Source organism: Hypomesus transpacificus, chromosome 9, assembly GCF_021917145.1.
Source record: "Hypomesus transpacificus isolate Combined female chromosome 9, fHypTra1, whole genome shotgun sequence".
NCBI classification, from domain to species: Eukaryota; Metazoa; Chordata; class Actinopteri; order Osmeriformes; family Osmeridae; genus Hypomesus; species Hypomesus transpacificus.
In genome coordinates, this window is record NC_061068.1 from 12,513,137 (window position 1) to 12,537,934 (window position 24,798).

A 24,798-nucleotide genomic window follows, 5' to 3' on the forward strand; every position below is an offset into this window, starting at 1 on the left:
CTCAAGTTTATGACAACCTATATTATATGGTATTAGACGTTATCTGGTCAAATCAGATCACAAGTTTTGTATCTAAATGTATGCAGCGATCCCTTGTGTCCAACACAGCACATTACATCCCCTCTTTAGAACCCTCGACAAAATACACATTAGTAATTTTAGGCTTTTTTCTAATTTAAAGGCTTTTAAGCCTTACTTAAAAAAAGAAAAAGTCGTTCAGATTACACACTTTTATTTGACTAAAAAGATGTATGGCACAATAAATCAGTGCTAACATTATGCATGTGCATGACCGAACAATGAAAGTGTTAAAACAACACTTTGGAATTGCTTAAAAATATATATCATTCAATAGTCTTGATAGACTTGACACCATGCTGCCAATGAATGCATATATTTTCATGTTTGTATGAATATATAAACACAGTGGTTGGTGTACAGTAGGTTAACTGTACTTAGGAGAATATGTGTAAACGGACTAATAGTCTACTTTTTTTTTGTCTAGGATCTTACATTTCTGACATTATATGTTGTGTGCTTGGACATTAGCCTTAATAGCTGAATAATTATTGAAGAGTGCCAGAAGAATTATTTGGCTTTGAAGGATTTTAGGTGTTCCTTTTCTCACCCAAAAGATTGAACGTTTATTTACCACAGTTTACAGGATATTATTATTGGTGGACTAAAAACAAGTTGCAGATTATATGCCGGGAACATGGTTTCAGACAGACAGGGCTGCAATAGTATGTATAGCTTAATGATCATTTGTCATAAAAACGGATGATGATGGAATATATCATATTATTCACAAAAATGTACGATACCCCAAAAAATACAGAAAATAAATATCACTTTCCGTAAGAAAATATAAGCATATTAAACTAAATCTTTTGTTGCAAAATATTACTGAAGAAAAATACAAAATATCTTTCCCTTTTTTTCTTTTACAACCATTCTTTTGGTTTCCAGTGTCAAAATCACCCCTTCCTCATTTGATCCTATAGAAACATGTCCTCCACTCCTAAGTAACAAAGGCTGGTTTCTAAAACTCTTTGTCACAGTGACAGGAGTCAGGGTGAGTGTGTGTGTGGGGGTCTTAAAGTCCAACTTCAGTCCACACAAAGCACAGGGTGTTGTGGTTTGGAACCTGAGAGGGAGCAGTTTGTGTTTCAGTGGTTTGGAGACCAGAGCTCTCCTTCTTGGGATACTACGCCAGGTCTAACTTCCAGGCTCACTTTCATATGCCCGTGCATAAAAGGTCCATATACTGAAGGTCCCAATCTGCCACCCACCAGACCAGTCAGTCCAGCTAAGAGCAGGCTATCACCAGAGCTCACACTTGTGTTGGGGGTTCATGGGGGTGTTGGCTTTGCAGCCGAAATGCTTGGAGAACTCGTGCGAATTGGAGACGGTTCCGATGACCCGGAACCTGGACGGACTGTGTGGATCTGTGATGACCCCTTCGTGGGAACTCTCCGGAGTGCGGACGGAGCACCACACCTGCACAAACCAGGCAGAAACAGACTAGGTGACCACCAGAAGACACGTTACAGCAGGGTGTTCAGACAAGCAGGCATCACAACAGGGAGGGGGGGGGAGGTGAAAATGGGGAAGTTGACCCGTCAGAAAAGGGCATATTAAGCCGCTGAGGCTGCCGGAGCTACAAACCTGAGCGAACCCGATGAAGAAAAGCTGATGGTTGGTCATCCCCAGAGCTGGCAGCGTGGGCTCCTCGCCATTCTTCTCAATCCAGTTCACGTAAGCCTACACAGTGACAGAGCCTCTCGTTACACACGCCATCATCATTCTCCTCCCCCCGCCCCTCTCCTCACGGAGCTCGTCCCCCCGCACCTCTCCTCACGGAGCTGAGAGCACACAGCTAAACTAAACGCCCCAGGCGAGCCTCTCTTTTCTCCATCTCCACTCCCTCTGTCTCTTTCTCTTCCCCCGTCCACCACCCAGGGTTCACCTAGCAGTAGCGGATCTAAGGGGTGGCAAGGGGTGGCAGCTGCCACCCCAATAAAAAATACTACCACCCCAATTTCTTTTTAATTTTTTAATGCATTGAGCAGACACTTTTATCCAAAGCGACTTCCAAGAGAGAGCTTTACAAAAGTGCATAGGTCTCTGATCATAATAACGAGATAGCCCCAAACATTGCGGGTAGCCAAAACATGAAGCATACATTGTGAAAAAAACAGTCCCAAAAGGAAGAACCATAAGAGCATGTAGTGAAACAAGTTACAATTAAACAACATGAACCTCAATCTTCCCATGGAAAATTATTATTTGTACATTACAGAACATTTCAATAAATAATATTAACGTTACTGTTTAATTTAAACTACAATGTTCTAGCCTAATCATTTACCATAGGGTGTACTGTACCCCCCTACTTTGGGTTTGATTCGCCTCTAGGAGGCCACCCAACAACTTCCTTTTGCCACCCCATTGCCACCCCGAATTAAAATCTCTAGATCTGCCCCTGTCACCTAGGTCCCCTTCCTCCCCACATACTCTGCTCATCTGCTCCGTAACCTATGACTTTTCCTTCGACGGAAATAATTTGTGAGCTGCCACACGGCGGACGAGGCTGACGGCCCCCTCGCTGACGGCCCCCTCGCTGACGGCCCCCTCGCTGACGGCCCCCCTCGCTGACGGCCCCCTCGCTGACGGCCCCCTCGCTGACGGCCCCCCTCGCTGACGGCCCCCTTGCTGACGGCCCCCCTCGCTGACGGCCCCCTCGCTGACGGCCCCCCTCGCTGACGGCCCCCTCGCTGACGGCCCCCTCGCTTACGCCCCCTCGCTGACGGCCCCCCTCGCTGACGAGCCCCCTCGCTGACGGCCCCCTCGCTGACGGCCCCCTCGCTTACGCCCCCTCGCTGACGGCCCCCCTCGCTGACGGCCCCCCTCGCTGACGGCCCCCTTGCTGACGGCCCCCCTCGCTGACGGCCCCCTCGCTGACGGCCCCCTCGCTTACGCCCCCTCGCTGACGGCCCCCCTCGCTGACGAGCCCCCTCGCTGACGAGCCCCCTCGCTGACACTTGTTGTGTTTCCAGGGAGGTAGGCCAGCCTTCTTTTTCCACTGAAGATTACAGGCGTGACCCACCATAACCCAAACCCAGGGCATGGGAAACAAGCAGCGACAAGCAGATCGAGAAACACGGTTTCACCTCAGGTGGGGGTTAAGCCATCAAAAGAACACTGTGTCTATCTGCTTACCTTCAGGGGGCTTGTCAATACGTTCGGGGAAAACATTTCACACCATGAATGGCATGAACTGGGCATGAAGGCAGCACACAGTGTGCTAGACACACCCTATGGCCCTGCATTACGTGGCTGGGAAGTATGCTGTCTGATATAACCTAAAGGGGAGGGTCTGTTTGTGTGTGTGCAGAGCGTTTCGCCGCAGACCAAAAGGTCGTAGGTTCAAATCGCACCCCGTGCTGTGTATCCCTGTGGATGAAAGTCCAAAAGGCGAAATAAATGCATTTTGATCTAAATAAAGGTTGTGTTGGGTGGGACTGGCACGGACCTTGTAGGCAGCCTTCAGCCCTCCGTTGTCGGCGATGTTTTCCCCCAGGGTGTGTTTGCCGTTGAGCGGCTCCTTGTTGATGCTGTAGTTGCTGTACTGCTCCACCATGCACTGGGTCTGCTGCTTGAAGGCCTCCACAGACGAGTTCTTCCACCAGGAGCGCAGGTTCCCGTCCTTGTCGTACTCCCTCCCTGTCACATCCAACAGAGTGTCATCTCTCATCTGCAACACCTAAACTAGGGCTTGGGGTTGGGGTGCTGGGGGGGGAGGATGTTGTGCCGGGCAGAGAGACACTTAAATCACCTCAGCTACTCAAGACAGTTTGAAATTAGTATCTTGTCCCCCGCCAAAATAGGTGCATGTCTCTTCTTATGTATCAAACAAATCCAGAATATTTACCTTGGTCGTCAAAGGCGTGGGTCAGCTCGTGACCCATGACAACGCCAATCCCCCCGAAGTTCAGGGCTCTGGGGGACAAGATTTAAGGGGGAACATTACAGCTATGAAGTCGTTTCGGAACAAATGCTACTGTCTAGATAACGACACCAGTTAACTACCAGTTGTGCTTGCACAGCTGTTGTGTTGGGTCTTGTCTTTGCACTCAACTCTTTCTTCCATTGTAAATACCACTGGCAACATCAGAGTGTTGGGATGCTGGTATATGTCAGGACAGTGGAGGAGGGGACTTACTTGGGCCATGCACGGCTGTAGAAGGGAGCCTGGAGGATCCCTGCAGGCAGGACCATCTCATTCTTGGTGGGGTTGTAGTAAGCGTTCACCGTGGGCGGGGTCATGCTCCACCTGCACGACAGGAATTCAACAAGGGATATCAGGTCAGAAAAGACAGGGAGGAGGGGGGTCGGAAGGAGAATCGGGTGAGAGCAGGACAAGGGCTGTTCTCCAGTCCATTCAGACACACAGGAGAACCTAGAACAGAACATTCCCCAGTCCAGTCAGACGCACAGAGAACCCTGACTAGAACGTATCCCTGGCTAAGCCCAGAGAGAAACAAGGATCAATTCAAACGGGGGAAGTGGGCTGCTGGGGAATGGCCCAGGATGCCGGCAGTGTTTCGTTGAGTCAGCAACAATCCTCATCAATGCAGCTGAAGTTTTCTCCAGAGAGAGAGAGAGAGAGAGAGAGAGAGAGAGAGAGAGAGAGAGAGAGAGAGAGAGAGAGAGAGAGAGAGAGAGAGAGAGAGAGAGAGAATGAACAAAGGGAGGGATGGAAGAAGGAGGAAGGGGGGAAAGAATTAGGGAGGCTGAGGGAAAGGGAGGGATGGATGGACAGAGGGAGGGTTTCAGTAACTCACTGGTCTCTGTTGGGAGTTTTCCTTAGCTGGTCAGCTGTCACTCTGGCTGAGAAGTTGTAGTACTGCATGACATTCTGGAAATAAAGATCCGACACCACCTCGAACTGAGGGAGAGAGACATGAAGGAAGGGAGGGAGGGAGGGAGGGAGGGAGGGAGAGAGGGAGGGAGGGAGGGAGGGAGGGAGGGAGGGAGGGAGGGAGGGAGGGAGGGAGGGAGGGAGGGAGGGAGGGAGGGAGGGAGGGAGGGAGGGAGGGAGGGAGAGAGACATGAAGGAAGGGAGGGAGAGAGACATGAAGGAAGGGAGGGAGGGAGGGAGGGAGGGAGACATGAAGGAAGGGAGGGAGGGAGGGAGGGAGGGAGGGAGGGAGGGAGGGAGGGAGGGAGGGAGGGAGGGAGGGAGGGAGGGAGGGAGGGAGGGAGGGAGAGGTGTGTGTGACACAAACATTGACAATGAAAATTGGGGATAGGAACCATGCACTAAGTCAGATGACAAGTAACTGCAGAGGCACACATTTTCAACAACAGGTTATCCACCTCATTTACCTACATCATTGAACACTTTGTCCAGCTCCTTGGGGTCCATTATGAACTTTGGGTATCCGACCATGTTGTAAATGGCATCAGCCTGTGAGGGAACACAAGAGGTGGAAGGGAACAGAATGTAATATCCGACACCAGGTGGCACTATAGGGTCACAGCAAATTAACCGGTCGGCTATTTCCTGTATTTGACAACCTCTTCTGAAATAGTTAACATTTCGACACCCTAATTGCATTTCCTACGCTACTAACATGCATTCATTCTCATGACACTGGTGGACATGTTTATATGGTACAAATGTAATTGTTTTGAGAAGATAGCTTGGATGATTTTATACATCACATTGTTTGTATCAACCTTGTATCAAAAAGATTAATGTAGCAGAGACAGACAGTAATGGGGATTGACGACCCAGTTGTGAAGGAACTGTGGGCTATTGAGATTAACCCCAGCCATGTAAACAGTTTGAAGCCATGGCATTCATAGCAAGTCTCTCACCTTCTCTTTGGCTGCTTTTTTAGTCTCCGGGTCCATCCAGCTGACGTACTTCAGACTGTCCTCAAACGCCCACTTGATTTCTGAGACCATGTTTTCTGCCTGACAAACACACACACAAACACATACACACACACACGTACAAAGGACACACACAGGCTTATCAGTACAAGTCCCACCCAGGGATATGTTATACAAATAGAATAGACAGTTCTATCATAGTATATCAGTGGGTGCAGACGCCACCGGGGGCTTGCCACAGTGTGTGTGTGTATGAGGAAGAGTGTGTGTGTGTGTACTTCAAGGCACTTACAATGGCCTTGCTGTCCTCTGCGAAGGTGGATTTGACAAACAAGGCCCCCAGAGCGAAGCCCAGAGCACTGTCGGTATCACTGACACACAGCTTCCAGCGAGGGGTGCAGCTCTGCAACAGCAACACACACACACACACACACACACACACATTAGGAACTTGCGGGGAAAATGCGTCTCTTCACCAACCAAACCATCAACAACAACCACACACTAGGAACTGTGGATTAGAACACGATTGAAATACTGCTTTTCATCCCCCTGAGAGGTGAGAGAACTCAGATACAATCACTACGCAGAGTATGAGAAATAGGAGCCTGAGAAGTGTAACTGTGCAGAGCCAGAAAAAGGACTGCAGAGGGGGAAGAAAATGAACCATCCGGTGTCAGAGAAACAAGCAGACAAGAGAGGGTTGTGGCTTTGCAAAGTCTCTCTGAGGCTTGAAGGTCAGATAATTCCATTCTATTGGAAAAAGAAAGGGAGGGAGGGAGCGTGAGAGAGAGAGAGAGAGAGAGAGAGAGAGAGAGAGAGAGAGAGAGAGAGAGAGAGAGAGAGAGAGAGAGAGAGAGAGAGAGAGAGAGAGAGAGAGAGAGAGAGGAAGACAACATTATATTTCATGTGGCACAGTCAGCTAGGTGACCCCTTAGTGCTCTGAGGAAGACAGGCAGTAAACACAGTACTGACCTAGCCACAGTCCCTGACCTCGGGTCTGGGCTCACAGCACGTGATACAGTTTCAGAGGTAGTTTACATCAGCAGTAACAATGTCACATTCTTGCAGTAAAAAACATCATATATTTCAGATCTACCATCAGAATCGCCACCAGAACCAATATCAGAACCATCATTAGAACAGATTTTAGAACCACCAAACCACCGTCAGAACTACTTTCAGATCTTCCATTAGAAATATCATCCAAACTACTTTTAGAACCACTATTAAACCACCATGAGAACCCCCATTAATCAGAGTCATGACCATCCTTAACCAGTGAGGCTGTGTGACAGACTAGCTGCAGGGAAGGACAGTCTGCATCATAATGTCATGGTGTGAAGTTTCATCTTATTCTCCCAAACGTGTAAGACAACCTGTTTTTCTTGATGTTTGGAAAATCAGCATGAAAACTTCCCAGAGCCCAGAGACAAGACCCCTGCTCGTCTGTTCTCTTCGTCTTTAAGAAACCCATGACCTTCTGACTCTGCCTCGGAGACGCAGATGCTCCTTCATCTCGGTGTGTGTGTGTCTGAGAGTGTGTGAATGTGTGTCTGTGTGTGTGTCTGTGTGTCTGTCTTCGTGTCTGTGTGTGTGTGTGTGTGTCTGTGAGTGTCGGGTCAGTGTGCGTGTCTGTGTGTCTGTGTGTGTGCGTGTCTGAGTGTGTGTCCGTGTGTGCGTCAGGAGAGAGAATGTTCCTTTCCAAAGGGCTGACTGTTGTTTTTGTGAGACCCCCAGAGATGGCCAACAACAGGACTCCTCTCCCATCCACCCACCCTCTCGCTTTCACAGGCCCTCTTTCCCTTACTGTGGAGATCCAGTCCCCAAGCTGAGAGCATGCTGGGGGAGGGAGGGGGGCAGACGCCAGAGGGTGTGGGTTGAAGACAGGATGGGGCGGGGAGGGGGGGGGCAGAGAGGAAGCAGGAACAGATAAAGAAAAGACAACAGAGATGGACGGGTACTGGATGTGGAAGCTAGGAGGGTCTGGAGAACACACACACATATACACACACACACACACAAACATACGTTCACACACACCACACAGGCTATCCAAGCCACAGCTCCTTCCTTGGTATGTTATTACAGTTTGACCCCAGTGAAAAACAAGGCAGAGGAACAGGATCCTCCTTAGATAAGAGCTTGGATCAGCACAGCAGCCAGACTCTGCTCTCTTTAACACCAGCCTAGTGGTGGTAGTGAGCCTGGCTATCGGTGTCTTCACTGTCAGATCTGTCTCACTACTTTCACCCTCCATGCCCTGGACTAGACAGTACACGTTGTTTTATAACTTGACAATGTACTTTACAGTCACTTTGAGTGTAAAATACAGGCGCTAATGGCCTTTTATCAGCGCTAGATGCAAATGCTGGAAGAGCGGCCACTCCTCTTATGGATGATCTATGAAGCACCCTTGCTTGTATCTTATTGGCCCGCTGCTAGTTTGGCCTGATTACGATTGGACGGGATGGCGACCTCCTTGTCTCACCTTCTTGGTGCCGTACATGACCTCAAAGAAGCGCTGCTCGGCATCCTGGAAGCGCTGGTCCAAGATGGACACCATCTTCCTCACCACCTTCATCATCATGTAGTTGTTGAGGAGGCTGCACAGGGAGAAGGGGCAGGTGAAAATACCGCCTGGCAGGTTCACACATTTTAGATGCAAGACAAATGAATACATAAAACACAATATGTTGTTTAAGAGTAATCACTCAGTCGGTAACACAAGTTCACACTTCAGATTCGATGTAAATGTATTCTGTGCTAATGTGTGCTAATATGTATCATTAAAACACAGGTAAACACAATAAGCGGTTAAAGAGTTGCTACACACCCAATTTCAGCCTTGGCTGACCCCGACATATTTTCAGAAAATGCTTTCTTGTGAAATGTTGAGGTTAGGGGATTTTTCGACTTTTGACTCAAAGTGAAACATGAACTCGGCCAATGAATCCACCACAACCCCTCCCTGAAGTACGTTAGAGTTCCCCCCAAAAAATCCTATGTCACAAAAAGATTCAAATATTTTTAACCACAACGGGCCAAAAGATCCAGCCTACCAAAAAAGAATAAAAAATGAGTTGGAATCAAGACCAGGATTGCTTAACATATCTGCACTAGAGTACTACCCACATGCATTTAACTCCCAAAAGAGTTACTTGGCCTATTTTCAATAGAATCTGAATTGTGTTCATTTTCAGTAACCCTGGGTTGTCATGGAGATAGTTGTTGAGGAGGACTGGAGCGTTGTGAGAGTCTGACCTCTTGTTGGTGATGAGGATGAGGTCGGACACCTTCTGGAGATACTCCCTGGCATACACCACCACGGGCTCCGAGTCGTTGAGGACGACAGGGGAAAACACGTCTGTCAGGTAGGGCATCCAATCCACCGCGGGTGCCAGAGTCTGAACACACACACGCACACAGACAAGCATGCACAAAGGCACGCACACGCACACACACACACGCACACACACCAACAAACGACATACACAGCCGTGTAAGACGTGCGGCACAAACACGGCCACACCAGATGTGAGGTTGATCAGAGTTGAACCTGTTGTGTATGACACAGTTGTAACTGACTAGATATGTACTGTAGCTAGTAATCTGTATATCTGTCAAACAGACCAGCCAGCCTGCTAACCTGCTAGCCAGCCAACAGGCCAGTCATCCAGCCAGCCAGCAAACAGGCCAGCCAGCCATTCTCCTGATCCAGCTTACCGCCAGCTCCTTGGCCTGCATCTTGTGGTAGATGAGCTCTTCATCCCTCCTCTCCTCCTGAGGAACAGTGATGTTAGCCAGGCTGGTCTCAAAGTCCATGATCTCCTGCATCAACGACCGCGACGTCTCCTCAGAGCCCCCCAGAAGGACCCCCAGCTCTACCAGGAAGTCCAGGTAGGCACTCAGATACTGCAGAGACCAGCCAGCCAACCAGGCAACCAGCCAGGCAGGAAGGCAGAAAAGGAACACGCAGAGTTCAATTAGACAAACAATACTGTGTGTGCTTCGAAAACACTGAACGCTACAGTACACAAACAATTCCAGCCGCAGGGGCTAGCCGTGTGCTATCTATATATTATTTCTTAATTTTCTGGCCAAGTGGGGGTTTGTTGTTAAGCGCCCCTGGATATTTCTAGTCTCTAAACGAAACAAAGAACCGCTCCGGTTTCGTTGTGTCAACAGCACGCCATTTAATACTCTCATTTGATGTTCTATCCCGGAGCCTTGGGCCTGGGTCTGGCCAAACCTCATCGTCCAATCCGTGCAAGCCAAAACTGCAGCAGCCTCAGTGTCCTACCTTTTGATTAGCCGTCTTGTTGAGGTAGTAGTCCCTGGAAGGTAGCCCCAGCCCAGACTGATCCACCTGGCGTTGAGAGGAACACATGACCACCAGGTCACACCCTGCTAAGATGTTTCTCCACACTAACAGTTCAAATCCAATCGAGTGTTATTTACATAGCCCTTTTCACAAGCATTGTCACAGTGGCGTTCACATGTGCCCATAGAACTGCACCTAAACCAACCCACAAAGAAGACAAGGAAAAACTCCCCGGAAAACTCATCCCCTCATCCAGAGACTGAGAGGTACATACATGTATATATGTGATTCATTTAGCAGGAGCTTTCATCCAAAACGATGCGCTTAAGTCAAATAGAACATCAGGAAAGTACAGAAGATGATCACAAGTGCACTACTCTAACAGTGTTTCAGTGGTCAGAATCAAGGAACGGTCTGTATTTACTAGTCACGTAGTATCCATACGTCAGCTACCAGCACATGCTGTCTGCACCCCCTCAGCAGGTATATGGTGTCTTCTCATTGGTAGGTTCATGTCCCATGATGACACCTTCTAAAGAAACAAGGTGCTGTGAAAACCAATTCTGACCTGAATGATGTTGCTGTTGGAGCTCTTGGAGTCGGTACTGACGAAGACTGTAAAGAAGGGCGAGGTGCGGTAGTTTGCGGACACCTTCCGGAGAACCTCCTGGAAGTTATCCTTGTGCCATTGACTGGTCAGGGCCCAGCCACCTGTCTGGGGGGAACACCAGGGGGGTCACACGGTTACCGATGAAGAGAACACTCTGAAGTATTCTATTCCGCCCCTTAATACATTACTCCTCTATCACTCCTTCACTCCCTCACCCTCCCTCTCTCCTTCACCCTATTTCCATCCCTATCTGCCTCCATCACTCTCCCTCAATCTCTTTTGGCCTCCCTCCGTATCTATTAGCCTCCTCCCTGCTTCACTCTCCCTCCATCTCTATCAGTCCCACCCCCCCCACCACCACTCCATCCCGAGAATGCTAAGAATATCCCAGCTACGTGTCTACCACTAGCCGTCTCCCAGCCGGCTGTGGAGCTGAGCCCACCTGATTGATGAGGTCCTGTAGAGGCTGGCCACCCAGCGCCTCGATCCTGGCCTCGCTCATACAGGCCTGGTAGTAGCGCTGGGCCTTCTCCTCCGCTGTGCTCAGACCCTTCACGGTGGTGTTCTCTGGAGGAACAAGGCACACGCATGCTGATGTCTCCCCCAAAACACAGGCAGCAAACCGTGGCTATTAACTCCAGAAGAAATGTGCAGCTTACAGTGTGTAGCAGCGTTTATCCCAATTTGTCAGACGGACAGTCTGCCAGTCAGCCAGACAGATAGCCAGCCAGTCAACCAGCAAACCAGTCAGCCAGCCAGCTAGTTAACCAGCCCGCCAGCTAGTCAACCAGCCAGCCGGTCGACCATCCAGAAAGCCCATCTATTAAGCCCAGTGTTAAGGTGTGGCCAAGCGACAGCTGCCTCACCCAGTAGATGCTTCATGACAGCCATGTTGTGCTCCCACAAGTTGCTGAAGGGCCCCCAGCGAGACTTCCCCTCAGGCAGCGGGTTGTTCTTCACCCAGCCCCCGCACGCAAAGTTATAGAAGTCCTGACAGGGGTCCACGGAGCGGTCCAGCGCCCCCATGACGGTGCTCGCCACCATCACGCATGGCTCCGTTAGACACAGGCCAGGGTGGGCTGCAGGTACAGACACAGGGGGGAGGGGGGGGAGGGGTTTGTGGTGAGTTGAGGGGTCAAGGGTCAGGTTAGGAAAGGACAGGTTCGTCTCAAGCAGTGGTTTTCAAACTGTGGGGAGCGACCTTCAGTGTCAAGGGCTATGGTTAGAGTTAGATAAGTATTTTCTATTTACTCATAAACTCTATACTTATCTAGAGCATGTATACTATGTAAACTTGATTGGCTTAAAATGCGGATGGGGAGTACATTTTCCATTTGTGTTTCTTAAGGGAGGTCTGACTGGGAAAGCCTGAAAGGCACTGGTCCAAAGGTCATAGTTCAGCTCTCCAAAGGTCCCAGACAATAGCTGATCTCAGCCAACAGGAAGCTAACATTGCATGACTACTCTCCTCATGAACTGACTACCACACACACATCACACACTGTACAATAAAACACATCAAACACGGCATCTCTCCACCACAGAACCTCACATAAACCTAGGTCTTCATAACTGGCTTTCATACCAGCCTCAACATTTAGTCTCTCGCTTATCACAGGAGACGTTTCAGCACAAACACAATTAATAACCCACAAGTATGTTTGCATAGGACATCCAAACACCTGCAGTTGGTTTACAGTGCCTGGAATGCATCAATCTCTGAAGGTAAGGCCAGGGTAATACCTCAGAGGGAGATAATTCCTAAATCTCATTCCTAAATGAGTTCCAGATATAGTCCAGTTCCAGAAAAATAGACAGAAAATCTGTCCTAAGCAAGCACATTTGGAGAGTCTCTCTCTGTTTTTTAGTGAGAGAATACAGCCAAAAACTCATGGCCCGAAGGTCCTTCTGGAACGTTCTCCATGTAGTTATGTGTAAGTGTGCCTGGGTGGTAATGGCAGCATGTGTCAGGGGTAAGTGGAGGGACGTCAGTTCAAGTGCCGGAACTTTGTAAATCTCCACAAGGAGATTCAACGCTGGAGTGGGTCAGAGAAGGGCTGTGAAGGGGAACAGGGTCTGGTCTTGTCAGGGTATTAAAATACAACTCAATTTGGAAAATGACGGTCAAAAAAATGTCATTACCTGAGGATTTGTTGGTATTTCCCAACCAGACAAGCATACACTGACAAGACTTGCAATAAAACAAAATCTTAAGCAACTATGTGTCCTCTGCCCAGAACAAGCGCAACAACCAAAGGATGAAATGCTGGCATGGGGACACTGGAAATGACGGCGCGAACGCGGGAGACTAGAATGGAAGAAACAGTTGACTGAAAGCTCGATCTTGCGAAGCATGACGCAGTGTCACGAAGGCCTGCAGACGAACAAAGCTGAATGGCAGGAAGTGGCATTTCGTTTCCCTCTGCAAATGAATCAAGGAAATGAACCCAAACAGAGAAACGCTGGAGGTAGCAGTCTGGGTCGATGATCTCCGTGTTCCCTTGTATTAGTCTCTCTGCCCTAACCTCCTCTTTTATATAACCAGTAGCAGAGGATCAAATGTAAGTCAACCCCCGCTTTATGTAATGGTCCTATAGCATAGAAGATCATTCCTCTTCTGCTTGCTCCCCATTAAAAAGGTGATAATGGCCTAATGTTGGACCTTTTTCTTCACGACTGAGGTTATAATCACGGTCAGAATGATAGGGCCGTGGCATAGTTGTTTTGCGAGGCCTTGCAGAGGGGATGTTATTGTTGCTTTACTGTGACTAAAGAAAAAAGAGCAACCATTCCATGATGCCTACTGCTGTAATCCAGTCAGAACTGTGCCCTTTTGGGACTTGATTTCCTGCTGTTCTCACTAAACACTATTTGTGCGTCACTGTGGATCGAAGCCTCTGACAGACAGACGTAAACATAGGCGAGTTATCCGAGGTGTGTCGAGGGAAGGCTGGGCTCTCGCTACACAGCTAGAGAAGAGCAACTATGGCGTTGTGATGCGGCGGGGTCAAAGGTCAAAGGGTCCTGCCTCACTCTGTTTGTAGAAAACCCCCGTGGTGATGAGGGAGGAGAACAGAGCCACGGAGAGGGCACACACCAGCACCAGCAACATCTTCTCTGTCCTGCGCTTCTCCACCCAACAGCTAGGGCCACGGCCATGCCTCAAGCTTACCTGGAAGACAGAGAGACAGAGAGAGAGATAAAGACACAGATTCAGAGAGTGAGGGTGAAAGAGGGAGAGTCAGGGAGAAAAAGAGAAAGGGAGAGAGTCGGAGACAAAGAGTAACAGAGAGACAGAGGGAGATAGAGGGACAGAGACAGAGAGATTGAGAACAACAGATAGACAGAAAGATACAGATGGACAGAGAGACACAGAGAGAGAGACACAGAGAGAGACACAGAGAGATAGACAGAGACAGACAGAGACAGACAGATAGAGAGACACACAGAGAGAGACAGAGAGACACACAGAGAGAGACACAGACAGAGAGACAGAGAGAGACAGACAGACAGACAGACAGACAGACAGACAGACAGACAGACAGACAGACAGACAGACAGACAGACAGACAGACAGACAGACAGATAGAGAGAGACACAGAGAGAGACACAGAGAGAGAAACAGAAAGAAAGGCAGAGAGACAGAGAGGTCCATTTGAATATAAAAAACACACTTTTAGTGCACAACCAGAGCATGTAAATCCATCCCTTTGTATCCTTCACTGTGGGTGCTAATATGTGATTCAAGCTACATATCAAGTGTGCAGAGTTCGTCCTGACAATAGTGAAACAGACACACAATAGGTTTGTACCCAGATTTGGTTACAGTTGATAATGGCCTTTTGAAGCTCCTGTCCATAAAGGCCATACATTGTTTCTCTCTCCCAGCTCACCTTAAGTAACCTTTAGACAACGCCACGAAGCTGCCATAACACTGTATTGTGTCTCTGACCCAGATAAGACTCACAGACAAACCCAAATGGCTGTTCAGTGTTGATACACTGTTTCTATGGCCCATCCACACACTTGAACAGCATTACTGAGCGGGCAGGCGGGCACAGATAAGGTTAGGAGAAACATAGTCACAAAATTGGAGAGCACGTCCACAGAGGAGATAACAGTAACTCTGTATACAACTCTATACAAAGTTCTGGTATGTTCTGAGATGTGCCTGATGTGGCCCACTGTTGAATCGTAAGAAAACTGGCACTTAAATGTTTGCCACAAAGTATCAAACAATGTGACAGAGCCTTGTAATATGGATTTAGCCCAACCTTCCACCTCCCAGTGTGGTTGTAACTGAACCATTTGGAAGCCTTTTGTGCCCAGAATCACATTAACTCATTTAGCTAAGCTGAGAGGTGGGAAGTCTAGTGTGAGTCTGGGCATCTCTCCTGCCAGGGCTTTGCCCACATCCTAATCCTAGACAACTCAAATGGGTTAGCTCTGTTTGGACTTCATCTGTATTTCTCCAGCAGAACTGAGTGCTTCACTTCTGCCAAGTCTCCACAGACAAAATGAGAATTCTGAATTTTAAGACTTCTGGAACCTTCAGTTAGATTGTTGGCCAAACTATCTAAAGAATGAGGTGGAGAGAGAGGAACAGCGTTCTCAGGTTGAGCAGAGGTGGACCATGGAAACACTGATGTCTAATGCATCTGTTCTTTCCAGGACTATTAATTACACACATATATAGGATAAAAGTGTCTACATTGCATCTATTATGTCGACTAATAGAGTTAATAGAGTAAACACATCTGCTAAAACAGACATGGATCTGTAAACAATCTGTATGGATCTGTTAAATAAATACACTTAGCCTATCTAACAGAACACATTAAAGTTCAGAACCCATTATTATACCGTTCCAGTAGTAAGTCTCTGGTCACAACATCTTGCCTGCTCTTCTCTGCATATTAAAGACAGACACTGTCACCAAAACCATCCGTTTCCCAGGACTAGCTCTGCTTCTGATTACCCCGCTTGAAGCAGCCACACATTTGTGTCTCTCTTAAAAGCCAGCCTGCCTTCTTTCATGAAGATTCAGATAAATCTGTTTCAAAAAGCTAGACTGCTTTGTTTCATGAAACATTCAGATAAATGTTTCAGAAAGCTAGCCTGCTTTGCTTCACAAAACTTTCAAAGAAATATGTTTCAGAAAGCTAGCCTGCTTTGTGTCATCAAACATTACAATAACTGTGTCAGAAAGCTAGATGGAATGGAACAATGGAATCCAGATATTGTTTTAACTGTGTGACTATGTTAAAACAATGTAGTTAACAGAAACGGATGTTATCTTTAAAATAATTGTGTTTGGGTATGAAATCATGATCAGCAGTCTGAAGTTTTGCTAACTACATGGCCGAGTACATTACAACATTATACACAGTAAACTTTTCAGATTGGCAGTCAACTGGGCGTGTGACAGTTTGTGTAGGCTCTCAGACGTGACGCGTGTGTGTGCGTGACAGAGGAGTGCATGTCAGCCAAAGAAGGTGTGTGTGTACCTGCATGGGCGCGGAGGGGTAGATCTCATCGGTGGTGGAGTCCACTAACTCCTCCTCGTCCAACGTAGCTCTCTTATACGTAGACATCTGAAAGGTTAAATGGAGAAAAGACTCTCTTAACGCTTCCATGCTCCCTCGGAGAGATCGCCGCGAGATTGTGTGTGTGTGCGTTCCTCAGCAGTCTTTGAGAATCCTGGAAATGATTTCCACTGTGCAATCCATCAATAACAGCCTCTCGAACTTCACTCTCACAGTCCCGTCTTTTTCAGACCAGTAGTTGAGCTCCAAACCAGTGTTGCTACACCCCACCCCTCCCCACCCTTCCCCACACCTTCTCTCCCACGCCAACTGCCCTCCAGCCCCTCTCACCAACCCCCCATCGCCTCCTCCTGCTTCCCCCTGGCTGGTGTTAAATCCCTCCCTGGAGAAGTCCTTGTGAGGTGATTTTTTTTTCTCCCTTCTCCAGAGGGCTTCCCCTCGTCGTGCGGAGCACTTCTCAAGGAAACGTAACGCTGGATCTCACAGCCAATCCACTCGGTTCATACAGAGGATAAAACAAGAAGAGGAACTCGCAAAATATACAGGAAGTAGCAATGACTGAATGAACTAATGTGAATTTCAGAGTAAGGCTGTGTGAGAGTGCGTGTGTATGTGTGTGTGAGTAAGTTTTTGCATTCCAGAGTGGTTTCATTTAGACGTAGGGAGGGAACCTAATTTGGTTGGTTGACGCCCAACCTCCATGCCATTGACCAGACTAGAACCAAGGGCGGAGCTTTAGAAACAAACCCCACCCACCCTGCATGCTTTCAGTTGTTGCCTGGGTTACGGTCACCCGATAGGCATGACAGTCAATTGTTTCTTACTCTGTCTAACCTCTCACCCAGAGGCACTTCGTGTAATGATCTCCATGGTCACTGAAACAAGACATTACCTCTGCTAACGGTATGAGTTAAGAACAGTATGACTTGTTTTGTCTAAGCATGTCTAATTCTGTTAAAGACATTAAAAGAGCTCTTAAAACTCAGAAAAGAATCCAAACAAATCTACAAATAATCCCTCAGTCCCTTTCCATTTTTCCCCCTCCCTCTCCCCCCCCCTTTTCTCTTTCTCTCCTTCTCTTCTCTCTTGGTCTCTGAACCTCCACAGAAAGTCTGGCTGGGTCTTCACTCCACAGCCAGACCACAGGCTCCTCCACAACCTTGTTCTCAGAAAGGGAAGTAAACAGAAACCGCCAAACCCAACTGGTAGCTCTGAGTCTGCTGGCTCTTTAACTCCACAGGACCCTTCATTAACACATACAGCATCCACACCACTCCACACTGATAAAATATAGCTGCACTGGCCAGCCTCACTATCACACAAGGAGGGAATTGATTGGAGGTATAGAGAAAGAGAGAGAGACTGTATGTGTGTGTGTATGAGAGAGAGAGAGAGAGAGAGAGAGAGAGAGAGAGAGAGAGAGAGAGAGAGAGAGAGAGAGAGAGAGAGAGAGAGAGAGAGAGAGAGAGAGAGTCTGAGACAAACAGAGAAAGAGAGAGTCAGAGACAGAGAGAAACAGAGAGGGAGATACAAATGCAATACAAGTGGACAGACACAGAGAAAAACAGACAGAGACAGACAGACAGACAGAGAGACAGACAGAGAGAGACAGACAGAGAGAGACAGTGAGAGAGAGACAGACAGAGAGAGACAGAGAGACAGATACAGAGAGAGAGAGAGAGAGAGAGACAGGGAGAGACAGGGAGAGACAGGGAGAGACAGGGAGAGACAGGGAGAGACAGGGAGAAATACACAGAAGGACAGAGAGATAGTGAGAGGGAAAAAGAGAAACGGTGAGAGAGTGAATGAGTCAGTAAGTGACTAAGTGAATTAGAAAGAACGAGACAGTGATGAGAGTGAGAGACAAAGAACACACACACCTGGCTTTCTGCAGATTTATGCCTTGGAGTTTGTTCAGACCTCTCACCCTGTAAGGTTGCTGCCTGATCTATTCTACACCACCTTCACGCTGCTGAGCTGCTGGTGACTAACGTAAACCAGACTAGTCAACAACCGTGACTCACACCAGTGGCAGAGACATGCCTGGAACCTGCCCCCCAAGGGGGCCCCAGCATGACTTTGTTGGGGCTGGAATCCAGCATGTGAGGTCATAAAATGGGCATTCCACAACATTCTATCTGTGATTTCAAACCCTGGATGGCTGCCATCACTCTTTCTGCCATCCTGCCTTCAGGGCCTTCCTGGAAGCCTGGAAGAATGCACTACAGGGTCTCTAACTCAGGGTCCTTGTCCGTGCTCTACAGCCGGGCCAGGGAGGTCTGTCCTGGGGCTACTCACGGCTGCTGGCTCCCTGGCGGCTCCCTGCTGGAGGTCAGGATTCCTGGCTCCCTGGACCCCACAGAGACTGTGCCCTCTGTGCCAGGCTGGAAACCACAAGCATGCATCAGTAATTTGCTACTGATCCTTCGAACCAGATGATTATTTACGGTCCAGAGGCATTCCGTAAGCGTGTGTTTGTGTGTTTGTGTGTTTGTGTGTGTGTGTAGTTAGAGGAAGGTTATTTGTTTCCTTTATGTTCAGTATTTGTTGTTTCTTCTCGCAACTGAATGAAAATCAGGAAGAAGTAGAGCAAAAACAACAGTAGAGAGACAGATGGAGAGAGAGAGAGAGAGAGAGAGAGAGAGAGAGAGAGAGAGAGAGAGAGAGAGAGAGAGAGAGAGCATGAGAGAGAGAGCGAGTGACAGAGAGTGAGATAAAGAGCCAGACCTTCAGCTTCACAAAAATCCTGCTGAGACCAAAACATGTAGGGCAAAATACGATAAGAGACAAGTTGGCCCATTGGCTGAAACTCTCTATTTCTCTCTCACTCTCTGTCTAATTTGCACTTTGCTTCTCACTCATGTTCATGTCCTATTGTAAACAAAGATGTCCCTGGTTGTTTCTGCTTTTTTGGGGTGTGTTTTTCTAACTTGAAATTTTAAACAGGAACAGATATTACAAGGCCTGTCTCTTAGTCCAGTTAACCCCTTTGATGACTCACAATGCAACTCAGCAATGCAGCACCTCTGGAATGATCTTGAGGTCCCTCTCAAAAGCAACTGTAAGGGTCTATGGGGGCGTAAAGAGTTCCATAACCTTCCTCTTCCACCTACCCTGATGACCACTTCCTGTCCAGCGTCATGGGTCTTCTAACCCTCTAATCCCCTTCAGTCCACCTGGCAGAGATACATACCATCGACCAAACAGAGCCATGCTAACACTGCCTGAGAGACAAGGGGATTAGGCCTACTCTTCACAACCAGTCGGACAGTCAGCCCCATCACACAAAACACAGGTTTCACACTGACTGTAGACTTCAATCCCTCCATTCCCTTCGCCTCCCCAGCACCAGCCCTTCTCCCACCCTGCTTGAGGGTCACGGACCTCAAAGCCATGACTGATGATGTTGAATGGGCTGTGGTAATAATGCCTTCCTCTTTACGCTTCCTTCAGAACAACACTCTGATATTGACTTCGGCCTGGCTGTTGCACAGGAGACAATTGTTGAGCAACACACTCTGGTTGTCTCCCTGGTTTATCATGGACACATGGACCACACAGAACAAACATGCAGAACTATCAGGCTAACAATGGTTGAATTAGTGTTTGGAGGTATAATATGGTTATTATCCAACAATGAAGTTGTTTGTCTTGCTTGTGTGGCTTTGTGATGTCATTCTTCTATGTTGAACTGGCAGATTTGACTGACTTGAGACTAAATCCTGCTTTAGGACTGCAGGGTTCTGAGGTCGCATTAGGTTAACTTTTGGATTGTGTGTGTTTTGTGTGTTGACGATTAGAAAAGTAATATTGAGCTAAGCTTATGGTTGAATTCCTATTGAATTATTCCAGCTGCACTAATGACCTGCACTCAAGTTTGTCACAGACACCAAACCCTCCTCTGGCTCTTTATCAGTTAGAGGTCTTAAATGGGTGCAGTAAGCTGACATTCAAAACAACAACGTATCATTGTCAGCCATTACCTATTATTGGCTAAACGTAATAGTACCTCAACAACCTCAATCAACCTCAACAAACATCTATACAATGAATAAGGCATCGTGTTCCTCCGCGGGCTAACGTGGGAACCTGATAGGACTGTTTATCACCTGCAGCCTATGCCAAGTTTAAGGAGTGTCTGGAAACGTGTTTACATCTGTGCGTATGTAGCCATAGTCTGTTGCTGCTTAACCCGCTTCAACACGGCATCTGATCTGGACAATGAATAACTCTTGTGCAAACTACGATCTGACACAAGGCTCAACAAACTTACCCGGTCAAATTGCTTCCTCAAAACAGCATTACATATCCTAAAAGTGTGGAAATGTGTCTAAATAATAACTTTTTAAATTGTGAATGTGACACTAGGCCTACTTAGCCTAATCATTAGAAAAACACCGAATGGAAATTATGTAAAGTTAGCCCACAGTCTCTTACAGTCTGGGCACATCGCTTGTCATGTAAAAAAAACTTAATGTTAATAACACAGCCTAAGAATACGTTTACTCAAATGACATCGTGGATTCAAATAACTTTGAGTAAAAAATAGTAAACTCAACACTTCTTACCATGTTGTCAGCAATGTCCGTTTGTAAACTGTCCAGTGCCGTTAGGAGACAGCTGGTTTGCGTTACAAATGAGTGTAACTCTTCACTCGCTCAGTGTGACCATACAACGTGAAAACGTCACTGTAAATATTGAATTTCCAAGAATATATATTAAAACGAGTTCGGACCAATTGCAGGACGACAGGGAAGGATTCCTTACTGTGCTAGCCAATCGGAATAAAGGAATCGACGTATTTATCAAAAAAACAAAAGTTGCAACAGGATTTATACTTTGTCAGGGGAGGCTTAAAGACCTTATTGTATCTAACGTAACATAACTTAACCTTTAGTCAGATGGCTGAGCGGTTAGGGAGTCGGGCTGTTAATCAGACGGCTGTGGGTTCGACTCCTGGTCGTGGAATGTGACGTTGTGTTCTTGGGAAAGGCATATCACTGCTTGCCTCGGAGAGAATGTCCCTGTACTTACTATCAATCGCTCTGAATAAGAGCGTCCACTAAAAATGACTTTAACTACATACTTCACAAAAGTTGATAGTCCAGAAAATGTCATTTGTTTCAGATCATAAATAATATTTCTAGTTCTAGGCTATTTGTAGGCCCTATGCATCAACCATTTGCTAAATTATTAAAAATGAAAACGTGGGTTAAAAATTAAACGTGGGTCACAGGACTAAAGACAGGACTAAAAATGTCTTGGTGACAGACGGACATTGGCTTCTAGTGACATCTACAGGATAAAGAAGAAAAAAGTATCAGAAATTAGATGAAGTTTGGTGGTAAATCAATTACCAACCTTTAGCATAATTGCATAGCCTAACTACTAAGCAGTCTATGATTATTGTTTTTACAATAAAGAGATATAGGGATTCTAATGAATAAAGTGTGTAAGCTATTATAGGCCTAATACAAATACGCTTACGTGTAGCCTAATAACAATTCTCTCTCGGTAACATCATTGTAAATTAGGCTGATACGTAGCCTACAACATCGCTGATACCTTTGTGAAGAGCGGGGATTCGTTGTTTCTGTTCAATTTCAACTGGTGAAACTTGTGAAGTCGCTGCCGGTGTTGGACCGAATTCTCACTCCCCCGCAGAATCCCACTCCCCTACGCGTGAACGCGCACTGCCTTCCTAGCGTATTGCTAGATGTAGTTTGACGAACCGAGGCATTTCATTCATGTTTCATCAAAATCTAAGTTATGTTGACCTGCACTTGAGAGCCTATACGATTTGTATGTCGTGCTACTCGTAAAGTCAGAATTATTGTCTCAAGAAAATAGACGAACTTTGGAGCTGCACTTGAAAAACGATGTTGATGTCGATATATAGCCTACAGTATTATCGAAATGAGGGTAATATGTGAATTATGTTGTAGTTGCGAATGCAGTTATGTCACTGTCTGGTAAAAGCGAGAATCATTCTGTGTATTCATTTGTACGAATCACTTTTAGTAGAACTATTCACTTCTGATTCTTGATTACGTTGTACTTGCTATACTTACTAAATGCACTATATGCAAATTAATTGTCATATAATCGTCAGGTAAATGAGAATAGCTACATCATTTTACCAATGTAGGCTATATAAAAAGGCCCCTGCTCACAGGTCCCTCCTTACATAATTCAACTTCTGTTTCCCTCTCAGTAAACTACTAGCCAAACAACTGCTTTGTGTTTACAATCATATCCATTTTATAGATCCTGCTTCCCACAGCCTAGTTTGTGTCTGCCAACTTGCCATGTACAGTGCTTGGTTTTAGTACCTGATAAGCCAAGTCTGGACCTTCCCTTTGTGAATGGCTAGTGAAAAACATCTAATAAATGATGACATTTTGATTAGTTCCATCACATTTATTTTTAACAAAAAACTATAATGATATATTTAACAAAAGGTAGAAAAAAAGAAAGAAAGTGATCTTTAAATGAGAGTTTTAACAAGTTTGAGGCTTGATCATGACAACAGGTCAGGGATGCATATTCCTCTCAGTTGGATTTGAGAACAACACTGATGGAAACATCTGAGGCAGCTGTCACAGCCAACCTGAGATTTTAGATAAACATTAAGATTAATTTGTGGAATGATAATGAATGATCAAACATTAGGAATGGCAAAAACTGGCACTGTCACCTATAATAACATTACCGCCTATACAAAGAAATACCAATGCTTCATTATAAATGTGTCTATTAGTGAAAAAAGTATTGTATTCAATACCATTTGACAAGCTATTACCCAGTTAGTGTTGCCAGCCATATTGTCCACATCCTGGGGGTGTGTCAAATGTTATAATCCCAAAATATGAGGGGGGGGAGGATTTCGGCAGGTATGAAAAACAGTGTTGCCAAAATCCCACTCCCCTTCTAACTTTTACATTTATCCAACTAGTATCAAAAGCTTTTTATGGTACACTCTACAGGGCTTGAGGAACCACCAAAATAATTTGGGGGTGTGTCAAATGTTATAATCCCAAAATATGAGGGGGGGAGGATTTCGGCAGGTATGAAAAACACTGTTGCCAAAATCCCACTCCCCTTCTAACTTTTACATTTATGCAACTAGTATCAAAAGCTTTTTATGGTACACTCTACAGGGCATGAGGAGCCACCCAAAATTATTTTGGGGTGTGTCAGATATTATACTCCCAAGATATGGGGGGGAAGGATTTTGTCAGGTAGGATGTTATCCACCATCATCCCTGTGCCCAAAAAGCCAAGACCAACAGGACATAATGACTACAAACCCGTCGCCCTGACCTCTGTGGTAATGAAGTCTTTTGAGCGCCTGGTGCTGGCACACCTCAAATCCATCACAGACCCCGTCCTGGACCCCCTGCAGTTTGCCTACAGTTTGCCTACAGAGCCAACATGTCTGTGGATGATGCAGTTAACATGGCCCTCCACTTCACCCTACAGCACCTGGATTCCCCAGCATCCTATGCCAGGATCCTGTTTGTGGACTTCAGCTCTGCCTTCAACACCATCATCCCCGCCTTGCTTCAGGACAAGCTCTCCCAGCTGAACGTGCCTGATTCCACCTGCTGGTGGATCACAGACTTCCTGTCTGACAGGAAGCAATGTGTTAAACTGGGAACGCACGTCTCAGACTCCTGGTCCATCAGCACCAGATCTCCTCAGGGCTGCGTCCTTTCCCCTCTGCTCTTCTCCCTGTACACCAACAGCTGCACTTCCAGTCATCCATCTGTCAAACTCGAAGTTGGCGGACGACACCACCCTCATTGGGCTCATCTCTGACAAGTCTGATTACAGCTGGGAAGCTGACAACCTGGTGACCTGGTGCAACCAGAACAACTTAGAGCTCAATGCTCTTAAGACAGTGGAGATGGTTGTGGACTTCAGGAAGAATACAGCCCCATTCACCCCCATCACCCTGTGCGACTCCCCAGTGAACACTGTGGAGTCCTTCCGCTTCCTGGGCACTATCCTCTCCTAGGACCTCAAGTGGGAACTGAACATCAGCTCCCTCACCAAGAAAGCACAACAGAGGATGTACTTCCTACAGCAGCGAAATAAATTCAACCTGCCAAAGGCAATGATGGTGCACTTCTACACAGCCATCATTGAGTCCATCCTCGCCTCCTCCATCACCATCTGGTACACTGCTGCCAAGGACAAGAGCAGACTGCAGCGTATCATCCGCACTACTGAGAAGGTGATTGGTTGCAATCTGCCTACCCTACAAGACCTGCACACCTAGAGGACCCTGGGGCGAGCAAGGAAGATTGTGAACACACTCTGTTTCAGCCACTCCCCTCCGGCAGAAGGCTGCGGTCCATCAGGACCAATACCACACACCACAAAAACAGTTTCTTCCCATCCGCTGTTGG

General features: G+C 47.0%; 1 protein-coding gene across 3 annotated transcripts; it reads right to left on the minus strand.

Annotated features, from left to right (window-relative positions):
• Window positions 1–215: 215 nt before the first annotated feature.
• On the minus strand, window positions 216–21,328 carry ece1 (endothelin converting enzyme 1). 3 transcript variants are annotated; one of them, XM_047025228.1, is made up of 19 exons: window positions 20,953–21,328; window positions 16,346–16,432; window positions 13,872–14,010; window positions 11,705–11,917; window positions 11,281–11,405; window positions 10,797–10,943; window positions 10,208–10,273; window positions 9,631–9,819; window positions 9,169–9,311; window positions 8,396–8,510; window positions 6,197–6,307; window positions 5,887–5,985; window positions 5,396–5,473; window positions 4,848–4,951; window positions 4,226–4,336; window positions 3,935–4,002; window positions 3,536–3,726; window positions 1,669–1,764; window positions 216–1,500 (listed from the first exon to the last, which is right to left on the minus strand). In XM_047025228.1, exons 1-19 carry the CDS (start codon window positions 20,953–20,955, stop codon window positions 1,324–1,326), a joined length of 2,262 nt encoding a protein of 753 aa, XP_046881184.1. In that variant the 5' UTR covers window positions 20,956–21,328; the 3' UTR covers window positions 216–1,323. The 3 variants fall into 3 exon arrangements, with proteins under 3 accessions (XP_046881184.1, XP_046881183.1, XP_046881185.1); XM_047025227.1 differs by lacking the exon at window positions 20,953–21,328 and having other exon boundaries at window positions 16,346–17,040; XM_047025229.1 differs by lacking the exons at window positions 13,872–14,010; window positions 20,953–21,328 and having other exon boundaries at window positions 16,346–16,420.
• Window positions 21,329–24,798: the final 3,470 nt, after the last annotated feature.

What these genes read in the sequence shown, in the direction of transcription:
- ece1 (XM_047025227.1), bottom strand. Translation starts at nt 16,474, where the DNA reads ATGGAAGCGTTAAGAGAGTCTTTTCTCCATTTAACCTTTCAGATGTCT. An exon ending in GGGGGTTTTCTACAAACAGA is followed by an intron (nt 11,918 to 13,871) that starts GTGAGGCAGGAC and finishes CTGTACCTGCAG; the next exon opens with CCCACCCTGGCCTGTGTCTA. An exon ending in TGCAGGCCAAGGAGCTGGCG is followed by an intron (nt 9,312 to 9,630) that starts GTAAGCTGGATC and finishes GTGTGTGTTCAG; the next exon opens with ACTCTGGCACCCGCGGTGGA.